The following is a 12,261-nucleotide window of genomic DNA, read 5'->3' on the forward strand; positions in this document are numbered from 1 at the left end:
CTGTTATCAGTGTCTCGACCATGATTCCACATATGCACATGGACATGCCTGGCTGGAGGCCAGGGATTCTGATATCAACCTGTTTTCAGTTATTTTTGCTCACCTGTGTCTGCAGACCCACGAGCATTTCCAAAATATTTCACTCCACAGACTGAGCCCAGTCAGCTTCAGGACATGGGATGATTTGCACCTCTGTAGGACACAGAGGCTCTTGTTCTCCTTGCCCCAGCTTCTCTGTTGAGGCGCTGGCCGGCCAGGCAGGCTGTGCCAAGAAGGCCAAGACCTCAGCTCAGCAAGCACGCAGGTGAGGGAAGTGCCAGGGACCACCAAGAAGAGCTGGTGGCGTAGGGGATGCTGCCCCATCATACCCCGTGGGCACTGTTCCTCCCCAATGAGCCTCTGAGGGCCCCAGAACTCAGGGACCTGCATGTGCCCCACAACCCTCAGACTCACAGCACCAGCTAGGCCTGAGTCACAGACCTGCCATCGGTCACTTTCCAACCAGAAGACCCACACTGCTACTCCCAGGCGAGGGGCCAGCCTCTCTGCTCCCCAGGAGCACCTAAGCCTTAAGGACAAGGAGCCTTTCCTGCCAGCCTTGGAGGCTCTTGATTTTATTTTTGAAGGGAATGATGAAAATGTTCTCAAATTGATTGTGGTGATGGTTGCACAACTCTGTGCATAAGTTTAAAATCATTGAGTTGTACGCTTTACACTAGTGAGTTGCGTGGTGTGTGAATTATATCTCAATAAAATTATACCTCAATAAAACTTTGCTTCAATATGAAGCAAAACACAATAAGGATTACACACTACATAGCATCTTTGTAGCCCTCTTTTCTACTGAACCACCTAGCCTGTACATACCTGTGCTGCCGTTTCATGGTGGATACTTTCCACTCTTCATGTAACCAGTCCCCTGTCTATATATATTGCCAAAGTTTTCTCTAGAAAGTTGTACTCATTGACACTTTTTCAGGCAGTGTGTGAGAGTGCCTGCTGTCTTCATCTTATGGAAGAAGAGATTGCCTTGCTCAATACCACACCATGAGGCTGCAGAAAGCTAGGGCTTATAGCTAGCCAGCCCAACTCTGGGGCCAGTGTCTTCTCTGCTGTCACAGCTGCCTCTGGCTTGCACTGGCATCTCCATTCCCTCCTGGTCTCCACATCTCCTGCCTGCTCCAGGCCCTGGGGTGCTGCTTTTCCAGTAGCACATGGTTCCCACACAGCCTACTCTGTCTGCTCTGAGCCAGGCGGGAGACAGACATCCAAAGGAGCAGTTACGCAGGGCCTGGCAGGGTGTAAAAACACTTGCTGTTTTCAGACCATCCCAAGTAGTGGAGGCAAAGGTGTGGGGGAGATTTTGTATGTTTTATGGATTACAAATTTAAAAGTCTTAGAGATGTATAACACAAGGGCACTGTGTAGACATTGTTAGTATACTGATTTGAATCAACAAGTTATAAGAAAACATTTTTGAGACAATCAAGGAGTATTGACTGCATTCCAACAAACATCAATGTTGAAAATAAGTAAGTGTCTGACAATATTAAGGTATTGCTATTAATTTTGCTTGGTGTAATAATGGAACTGAAGTCATAGAGTTTTTATTTGTAAATACACATAATGAATTATAAACAAATCAAATCATATCAGGATTTGTTCCAGCAGAACAAAACAAAAGCTGGAGGGATAGGTGAGACAAGGTCAGCTACATGTTGGTAATTCTTGACTCTGAGTGATAAGTACTTGGGGATTCATTAGACTATTTTTGAAATTTTTCATACGAAAATATGTGTATAATATGTGTTCATATCTGCTAAGATCAAAAAGATTTTCTAAATATAGTGTTAAGGAAAGGAAGTTAAAAACTGCACAATCTGGTTTCCATTTGCAGGAAAAGGAAGAGCATTTTTTTAGATGGGTTATTTCAGAACATATGTAAGACATTGCCATGCCAGCAAAATGGGGAGCCCTGCTTTATTGTCCCGTTTGTCTTGTCTCTGAAGGAGGTGTTTTCACCAGTAGAGGCATCAAGTTCTTTCTTTGTGTCAACTCAGGCTGCATAGAGTAAATCTCTGTCCCTAGCAACAGAGCCACTTCACTAATGCAAAGGTGGAGAACAGACACCCAGCCAGGGCTCCTGCATTCTCTGGCAGCTGGTTTCCTGGAGCACCGTAAGGTGTTAGACCCCCAACTCCCCATATTGCACAGAAAGTCGAAGTTTCGGTAACAGTTGGCTCACAGGTTATATAAATAGGTGGTGGTGCTACCTGCATCCTGTGAGAGCCCTCAGTGCATTTCACAAAGATCAGTACTTGGAGGACAGAAGGACCTGCCCCCACAGTGTACTGCACGGGAAGGTAGTGAATGCCTACTCAGTGAATGAGCAGGCTGCCTGGAACCCTCCAAGCAGGGGCCAAGGAGAGGGCACACAGGGCAGTAGTCCTTGTGGGCAAGGGTCAACCTCACCAGCTAAGGCAGGACCCCTACCCAAGCAAGGACAACGTGCCTAAGAAGTCCAGGCATGCACAACTTCAGGCAGAACTGGGTCCACGTGCACAGATCTGTTTTCCTCTATTTTATTTCCACTCCTAGATTTTCCCCACCGTGGTCAATCTGGTTACAAATGACATTCCAGTCTTACATTCTAATACCTTAGTAAATTCACAGGAAACAAAATCCCTCTTTTCTGATGGGTCCAGCAAAACTCCTCCAGTATGACACTCACTGGTTCTCATAGACCTGATTTAGGCCCCTTGTCCAGCCCAGACCCACCCCTGGGTTCAGAATATGGTGCCCTCATTATCCAGACCTGGGTCATGTGCTCAACCCGGGAGCCAGGCAGCAAGCCAGCCCTTGTGATCCAAAAGGCTGAGAGTAGAGAAGGGGTAATTCCACAGAGGAATCCAGGGTGTTGTCCCCAAAGGGGAGGGAAATAGGCCCAGATTTCTCCTCTGCCCATCGGTTACTCCAGAAGGCACCTTTGTCTGCCTACCTAGTGAACACCCAGACAGTCCCTCCCTGAAGCCTCCTTCCTGTGCCAGCAGGGTCTGGGAAGGTCTCACATCCCACTGCCTCAACAAACATGTAAATGAGGCCACACATGGGTCAGGAGTAGCTCCAGTAATGCCCTGGGGTCCGGTCCCCTGCCTGGTGGGATTGGACTGACCCTTACGCAGGATGCCCTCCATCGCCCTGCAGGGTGGCCCACCCAGAAGCACCCCCTCTCCACTGATGGAGAGGGAAACCATCAGTGAAACTTTCCGTGGAGAGTCCTGGACCCCGCACCTCCACCTTCTGTCCTTTCTCGGCGCTCTAAGAATCACAGCCAAATGCCGCTGCAAGACTGGACGACTTGGAGGGACACTAACCCTTGGAGAGCCCCCTCCTCCACTCCCCCATCCCCACCCAGGAAGCTGTAGGATATCAGCAGTGTGAAGGAGTATCTGGCCCGCCTGCCTTCGGGGCCAGGCAGGAAACCCAGGCAGGTAGGACAGGCAGCACCAGCCTAGGAGGAGAGACAGGGCGAATGTGGGGGTCAACCTCTTCTCAGGACACTGCCACACTCAGTGATTGGCAACTGATCCTCAGCGTGGGGCCCGGATGGCCAGCTCTTCTAATTGGTCACAAGAAACTGGAAATCCAGGGCACAGCCTGGGCCCTTTTTAATCTCAGCTTAGTTGAGGGGAAAGCAAGGAGACAAGAATGCATATCAGAGTCTCTGCAAGGATCGGTGGCAGTTAGAGTGACCAACTGTCACAGTTTACCCAGAATTGAGGGGTTCCCAGAATGTGGCAACTTCAGTGCTAAAACCACAACAGTCCCAGGCAAACTCAAACAGCCCAGGTCACCCTGGGTTGTGCCCTTGGACAGAGGGATTCAGGGCATTTCCTGAAGGGAATGTGCAGGGTTAAGGAGACCAGTAGGGCTGGGTCAGCTTCAGGGGGTACTCAGCCCAAGCATAACCACTCTGTCAGGAGCCAGAGAGGGCAGCTATGGGAGAGGCCACCAGACAGAACCTGAGGCCTTGGGGAGAGGATAGCTATCCTGACCGTACCCCCCACCCCAGGCCTCCTGCTCGGTTTCTCCCCCTGGCTAGAGCCAACCAGAAGTCAGAGGGCTTGGGACCCCAGATGAAGGCCAGCTTCCCAGGGCACAGAGCAGGGGGAGGGATGAAGAGTGAATCTGGTGCCTTTTTGTCTCTGAGATGTTTGCCTGAAATAATATACTGCTTGGCATGGGTTGAGCTCTGGTAGTGCCATGCAGGCGTTACCATCACCAGCTCCTGTGTCTTGGCCAGAGAGCCTCCAAGGCCTGCGCTCTGTGGGGTGGACCTGCTGCTCACCCCTCACTGCCATCCCACAGCCAATGCTTGATGCAACCTCAGATTTTTGCTCATCCCGCACAGACCCACACCCTCTCCTGGCCAAGCAGAGCAGAGACCCAGCTTTCTCTGGGTGCAATAGCACCAGAGGTACATCAGGTACAAAGCTGGCATTCCTGGTCAAATCCAGTCTTCACAGGACAATCTGAAATTCTTTCTAATCAGAATTCAAGCATCAGCTATGAAACAATTTTTGCAGTAAGGTGTTTTGCCAAAAGCCCGCTTTGGTTTCAATGTTTGTTGGATCTGCTGGTAAAATAACCACTCGTTTCACACAACTGAACAGACTTAATTAATTTTTTAATAGAAGATTATTAATTTATATAACTTCAATATACTGTCATTAGAAGGGGAAAACGTATGAGAGACATAACAGAGTATAAATCACCAGATTGGGCTGACACCTACATCCAGATTCAAACAGCAGCTGGGAAGTCCCACGTAACAGCAATCTGGAGTCCCAACTGGGAGGGATCCTGGGCCGTGCGTCCACCCCACAGGTGAGACTTCAAATTGCAGTTCTGGGGACTTCCGTTTATAATCCCAGGCCGCAAACTGTTATCATCAGTTTGCGCGCAAAAACGCAGCTTTGGTTCAATCATAACAATGCTGTTGGTTTCAACGTGTGAGTCACAAGATTCTTTTGGCCCCGGGGGGACTGGCCAGGTCCCCAGGGCTCAAGAAGTTCTAAGACCCACTCCTTTTCTTATTGTAAGTGCTGCTTGACTTGTTTATAACAATTGTGTGTGAGCAGGCACGCAGTCCAGGCAGTGTCACAGGTTGGTCAGAGGCCTACTTCTGCCTCTGAAGCCTGAACAAGACTACTTTACTAGTTTTCCCAACATAGGGCCATGTTGTTGTTTAAATAATGACTATATATACGGAAAAAAAGAGCGTTTGTAGTGGGGGCAGGGGGAGGTGGCATAAAACGTTGACAGTGATTAACCCTTAAAAATTTTTTTATTCTGTATTTCCTAAAATGGATATGTATTTCTTCCGAAGAATGAAGTTATAAAGATTTATAATTAGCCCTATTTTTAAAAAAATTAACTTACAATTATAAAAGAATACACAAGTTCAGCCTTGTGGCAGACCTCCTCCTCAGTACCTGCAGGAGAGAGAAGGTGAAAAAAGTTCTCCAAGGAACTCCTCAGGAAGGTCACCTCTGTGCAGCCCCAGCCTGTGCTGAAAGGGTGGTCTTCTCTTGCCTCAGAGCTGGGGTGAGGTGGGGGTGGAGTGGAACCATCTGGCAGCCAAAACTTGAGCTGCACAACCCTCCCTCTTTCCCATGCCCTAGCCAAGCTTCTGAGGCCTTCCTCCCCCAGGCCCTCCCTCTGTGGAAGGATTCCTGCCTCACTTTCCCACCCAGCTCACCATTTTTGGCTGTCCTTGAACCCTGGCCCTTGGCCAGTCTCTCAGACTCTCCCTAGCCATGGGCTTTTTGTACCCCACTCATCCCCCATGCACCTACCCCAGCTCCCAGGAGGGAGGGGGTGGACGGCTGGAGGGTGGCTTCCTGCCCCACAACCAGGTCTGGTCTCATGCTTTGCTGCTCCTTGTTCTCCCCATCTCAAGTCTGAGCCGAGGCCCAGCTGTCCTGAGTCAGGGTACTCCATCTAGGTATGACATCTAAGGTCTGGCCCAGGCTCCCTGAACTTCATCTGCTGTGGGGACCACTCAAGGTGCCCTTAGAATCTTGTGCCTGCCCCCAGATGGAGTGATCCAATACAGGGCTCCCAGATGCAAGCACCAGTACCCTGCATCCCCAGCTCCCTGGACCCTCCCGAGGCCTGGGAAGCACTGGGCAGCTCTGGGCAGGGTTGGGTCTCTGGACAAAAGGAGCCAATATCAAGGTCTGCCTGGCATTTCTGCTCCCAGAGGGGTACAAAGAGATAAGGAAGAACAGGTCATCATCCCAGGTTGCCCAGTGGCCACAGCCCAGCTGGGGCAGTTGGAAACGGGGGGCGAGGCCCCTGATGGGAGTCCTTGGGAGCTAGTAACAGCCCAGCCAGAACTCCTGCAGGAGTTAGAGAGTGGCCTTCACCATACCACGACCCTGTAACACTCCCTATGCCCCAGCAGAAATGTCAAAGGGAAAACAGCTGAAGAGGGCTTGTATCAGCCTTCCAGGAGATAGCAGGCACCTTCTTTGTCTTCCAGAACAGCCATGGGACTCAGCTGTACTGTGTATGGGGTGCAGGAGAGCAGATCTTTGGGTTGTTTGGGAGAAACTAGATCAATGAGCAAATCTTCTGACTATAAAAGTTGGCTTGAGGTTGGAAAAAATGTGCAGGTGAAGAAACCATGTCTGTGGCTGCAGTTTGCAATCCCAGTGTGAGGTCCCACCCTGCTGGCCAGAGGGGTCAAGGTCACTCCTAACAAGTGGGGTCAGAGCTAGCCAGGGTGATCAGTCTGGGCACTAGACACCTAGCACCCACTGGGAGTAAGCTCAGAGCCCTGCTCCACCACGCCCTGTGGGCTTCTGGCTCCAGCTCCTCAGGCTCACTCTTCTAGAAGCACAGGTATGGGGCCAGGCTGGGGAAGGTGTCTATCCATGGTCCCACATCCTCCCTCCTCTGAGAGGGACCAAGCCTTGGTCTCCAGATCCAGACCAGCCCCCCACTTCCTGGCTTTGTGACTTTGGTCAGATTGCTTAATTTCATCAAACCTCAGGGGACTCCTGGGCTGCACCCGGACAGGTCCCAGACACAAGGCAAGAGCAGGAAGGGGCTCCAGCCAGCAAGACCTTATGGGCTGGGGCTACCAGCTGCCTAATTGCTCCCTTGGACCTTAGATCCCAGTTCCGACAGGTTGAAGGAATCAGGACTCTACTTGGTTGCAAATGATAGAAGTCACTTCAGAGTGCCTCAAGTGAAGATGGGAATTTATTGAGCTCTGATACTGAGAAGCCTAGCGATAGATCCTGGCTTCAGGCCCGGGTGAACCCAGGGCTCCAAAAATGTTTATCTTTCTCCATATTAGGGATTTGCTTTGCTCTGGATTCTTCACTCTCAGACTGCCTCTCCCCACCCAACCCCAAACGTGACAAGAAGGTCCCTGGCATCACCACTCTACCCTCTAGCCAGCTGTGCCACCGGGCAAGGGACAAGCTCATCTTTTCTGCTGATTTTCCCATGTCCATAAGCAGATTGACAAGGGCCCAGCATGGGCCACACACTAATCCCTGAACCAATGCCAGGGCCAGGGGTATCTAGTGGTTATGTAGCCAGGCCCAGGCCACTGTCCTCCCAAAGGTCTCTCAGGGGCTGGTCCCCAAGGCAGGGCAGCAGTTGCAGATACCTCCACAGGGGTCCTAGCATTCATGCTCCTCTGCACCAGAGAGCTGTGAATCCCCGAGGAGGATAGGGGGCAGATGTGGACCCTGCTAGGACCTCAGGGTTCCTACTGTCTTGGTGCTAGAAGAGGGCCTAAGAATATCATCCTATCCCCACCGCAGTTACAGAGGGTAGAGGCCCTGGGGCAGAACAGCCTGATCTCCCAACTCAAGCTCTAGCCCTCAGCCATGGGACCTTTGCACATACCAGTACCTCCCTTTTCAAGTCTGTTAACTTCCTCTGGCAACTGCCCTGACTCTATACTGACCTGCACCAGCCCCAGCCTCAGGCCCAGCCAAGTTCCAGGCAGCCTGGAACCCTCCACATCAGCCAGGTCTGTCCCTCCTCCCTATATCCCACTTGGAACCATCCGGCTCTCTGTGACACTAGACTAAGTGTCTGCTGCCCACCACTTTTTAAGTGCCACGAGGGCCCAAGCTGGATCTATTTTCACTCACCATTAGGTCCCTAGTACCAGGACAGGCATGAAGCTGGCTGCTTAGGAAAGAGGGAACGAGTGAGTGAAAGTTGACAGTGCACTGTGGAGGTTGAGAAGCAAATGCGGCAGCTCCTGAACCAGCTCTGCTGTTTCCTAGCAGGATTACTCAACCAACCCGCTCCTTACTGTCGCTGAGCCTCAGTTTCCTCAAAGGTCCAATGTGTGCAATAAACGCCTACTTCTGACAAGGCCTGCAGAGCCTTGTGAAGCTAGAGACGGATTACATTAGGAAAAATGCTCTAGAGAAGACGTAAAAAGCTTCGTTTTTTCTCTAACACAACTGAAGAGTATCTGTTTAGAATTTCAGGACTTTTTTTTTTTTTAAGTAAAATAAAAAACACCAGATGGCTTCGAAGTACTCAAATGTTGGGCCAGTTCTCGTGACCTTCCTCGTGAGACCCAGCCCAAAGTACAGGGGGAAGGGGAGGGGGCAGCCGGTAACCAGGCGGGGGAACGCAGGCCTCTGTGACTCACTGCGGGGCCAGATTAGGGCTCCCGAGATTAGGTCGGCCGAGCGCAGGCCAGCTGCGCGGAGAAGTCAACCAGCGCCCCTCTGGGAGGAGGCGGCTTCCTGGGTTCCCCCAGCTTTGCTCAATACTTGGGGAATCCCGGCCTCCGACTTCCGGCTCTGCAATAAATCCCAGGTTCGAGTTCTGACACCGCCTCGGCTGCCCAATTTTGGCAAAGTCCCTTTCCATCTCTGAGCCTACCTTGTGCTGCGTCTCTGGCGCCCTGAGAGGAGTCTGGCACACAGAGGGGTGCACACCCGGAACACGTATTATTATGCCCGACATTGTACTCTGTGACTTACACAGACTGCTTTAAACAACATTACGACCCGGGAGGTAGGTTCCATTGTTATCCCTATTCTACAGACAGGAAGGCTGAAGCGCAGAGCGATTCAGTCCCCTGCCCAAGGTCCCACGTCTACTCACTGGTTGAGTCTGGGTCTGAACTCAGGAAGCGTGCTGCCCCCACCAGCCCGTTTCCAGAATCTAACGCCGGATGCCCACGTGCTACAGCCGGGACTTGCGCCTGGGAGCCGCCCCTAGCCCGCTGCCCAGACTCCTGGGGGCCAAGTGCCCGCCGTTGTCACGACAACCGGGGTCCAATGGGAAGCGGGCAGGCGGGAGGAGGCCACGCCTCGACCCCGCCCCTGGAGGAGGGCTATGAGCTATAAGGGCCAGAGGCCGAGCGGCGGGAGCTAGAGTCCAGGAGCGCGAGGTGCGCACAGGGCTGTCCAGTGTCAGCTGAGCGTAGAGGCCCGGAGCTGGGAAGGGTGTGAGGAGCGGCCAAGATGTGTGGTGAGTGCAGCGCCCACCTGCGGCCCCCTCCGTGGCGGCCGCGGGTTCCGGCGCCCCGGCCTCTCAGAGCCTGGGCCCAAGAGCCGGGCCCTGGTGACTGGAGACGGCGCGAGATGGGGGCGTCGATTTGCCCTGGTCCCCGACAGAGGGGCTTTCACGGGCTGGGCCTGCCTCCCCTTGCCCCGGCCGCCGAGTGGGTGTCCCAAGGAGGGGTGAAGGGGAGGGTGCTCAACCCCGTTCTCGAACGCACAGAGGGGAGGGAGTTGGTCCTGTCCTAGGCCTGGACCCTCGAAACACAGAGGTGTGTCCGCACCCCATGTCCAGTGAGGAAAGCGCCCCCGAGTCGCCCACAAGGCGGCCAGGCGCAAGCTAGCGCGCATCCCGGGCGCCGGGTGCCCAACGCGACTCTTAGCCCATCGTGAACACCGATGAGAGGCGACCACACCTGCACCGTCCCCGTGGTGTCGGGAGCAGCTCCTGGTGCGCTCGGGAAGGGCCTGTGCGTCCTCTTCGCGTCCCAAAATGAACTTCTTGTCCCTAGAAGGGTTGATTCCGGATTGCCGCCTCTTCGCTGGAAAAGCTCTCGGCGAGGCGCGGGAAGAAGCAGCACCTACCGCCGAGCTTCGGGCGGAATCTGGGAGAGGGAGCCCTGGACTGGGAGCGGGGTCGGGCCCCGGCGTCTCGAATACCGCGGTGACTGGGCGCGGTCCCTCAAGGCTGCGGGATGGTGGGGAGGGCGGCCCGGCCCTGAGCGCACATCTGCAATTCCTTACTCTCCTTGCTGGACCGCCTCCGCTGGCTGGGGAGAGGGCCGAGAACTTCTGCTGGGACAAAAGGTCACTGTGCATTTTTTTTTTTTTTTTTTCCTTGAGTGGGATTCAGTTTCCCATTCCAGCCTCCTGTGGCTGGAGGACCTGGTGGAACTTTTGAAGCCATGAAAGGCCTCTGTCTGACCGTTCTCAGGGCTGCTGGGGTCGGGTGTGCCAGCAGTGAGCCGTGGGCCAAGGTCTGTACAGGCCTTGTTTCTGAGGCCAGGCACTCCTGAAAAAGTGAAAAAGGACAGACTGACCAAGGAGCAGGCAGCTGACTTTTGGGGTGCAGCCTCCCGCAGGCCAAGCAGACATCAATTTAAATTCCTGAACCCTCAGCAAAAATGTCAGTACTCCTGGGTGTCATTGGTAATGTACATATAGGGCTGCCGGTAGGCATTCCTGGGGAGAGAGATAAGGCAAAGGTGGCAATTTTGCCAAGAAGCTTTGGGTTCCAAACTCCTTAGTGCAGCATTCAAGGCCCTTGGCCACCTGGTGGTCTTAGAGCCAGACTGGTGCACCAAGACCCTCCCACTGGGTCTGCCCCTCCAGCATGAGCAGCTTCCCTTCTTCCTCCTCTCAGATGCCCTTCTGCCCCTACCACCACCCTAGCCATCCTGCTTCCTATGTATACCCACCTTTCTCTGTTGTCCTTCTGAGCCTGGGGGCGCTCAGACTCTCAATTCTGAGTTTGTTCTGCTTTCTTAAAGGGCTGCTGTGTTTTTGGCCCCTAGGGAAAGGATGAGCTTTGGTTTGTAACTACCTGTGTCCTCCCAACAGGGCTCCCTGCTGGCACACCCCACCCTCTAGTCCTCAGTGAAGTCTGCTAGTCTTGTGGAATTCCTGCCTGGGAAAGTTATTTCCTTTTCAAGTAGCCAAGAGAAAGTCTCAGCTGGGTGCTAATGTGCCTTTAACATCTTTCTGACACTTGCTGGAGCAGCCCTTGCACAGAGGAAGCTGTCCTGGGCTCAGAGCTCAGAGCAGCAGATGGCTAAAATTGAACCCATTGGTGTGGTTTGTTTGTGGGTTTTTTTTTTTTTTTTGGATTATGATCTGTGTATATATGGCAAGTGATATTAGTTTTCCTTTATGTTTTCTTTTGTAATGAATTTATTTAAGTTTTAAAAACTTTGGTCAGTTTTATAGAAAAATATTAAAGAAATGATTGTGCTTTTGGTACAAGGATAGTGCAAAAATTGTGAAGGTGCTCCTGGAATAAACCACTTACCTCTTCACTTTACATTTGGGGAAATTGAGGCCCAGAGAGGTCTGTGCATACCTTTGTCTGAGCAGTTGTTTTAGGTCTTTTCTCTGGACTGGCTGTAGCCCTGCTGGGCTTGAAGCCACCTCAGAGCTCAGATCTCTGGGGCTGGTTCCGCAGTGGTCAGCAGGGGTTGAGCTAAAGGCCTTTCCTTATCAGTTCCTGATGACTGGGCTCACAGTGCCTCCTGCTCTCCCTTGTCTTTGCTGCTTCTCCCACAGGAAGCTGGACCCAGTTCTAGTTGATTCTCCACACACTAAGCAGATCACCCTCAAAGTTTTAATGAACTGAGAGTTTATCTGAAGCAACACATAGGTACTCATGGGTGGTTTTGTTGACATCTGGGAATTGCTGGCATTTTGCTGACTTTCTGCTGATGAAAATGTTACTATATTCCCTCTCCCTCCCTACTTTCCCCACTCTAGAGAATAACAGCTCCTGGAGAGGCCCTGTTTTCCAGGCCCTGGGGCTCTGTGGGCATGGTCCTCCCCTCAGAGAAGGGGCAGGTAGTTGGAGGGGCAGTCCAGAGGCTGACCAGGGACAGAGTAACTTATGAGGTAAATGTTGCCATAGAGGGAAGACCTAGGGCACAAGCTGCAGCCTGGCAGCCCCATATCAAACCGGCAGCCAGACATCTTTCTGTTTGGTGCACAGAATTTAAACTTT

At 52.5% G+C, this 12,261-nt stretch overlaps 1 protein-coding gene across 1 annotated transcript in view; it reads left to right on the forward strand.

The window, feature by feature from the left end:
• Positions 1 to 9,473: 9,473 nt before the first annotated feature.
• GFPT2 (glutamine-fructose-6-phosphate transaminase 2) overlaps positions 9,474 to 12,261 on the forward strand; it is a 45,471-nt gene continuing 42,683 nt past the window's right edge. Inside the window, exon 1 of the mRNA XM_065873301.1 lies at positions 9,474 to 9,525. Within this exon, the coding sequence (XP_065729373.1) occupies positions 9,519 to 9,525 (7 nt within the window). The 5' untranslated portion in view covers positions 9,474 to 9,518. The remainder of the gene's footprint in view (positions 9,526 to 12,261) is intronic.

This window comes from Phocoena phocoena, chromosome 3 (genome assembly GCF_963924675.1).
Source record: "Phocoena phocoena chromosome 3, mPhoPho1.1, whole genome shotgun sequence".
In the NCBI taxonomy this organism is placed as follows: domain Eukaryota; kingdom Metazoa; phylum Chordata; class Mammalia; order Artiodactyla; family Phocoenidae; genus Phocoena; species Phocoena phocoena.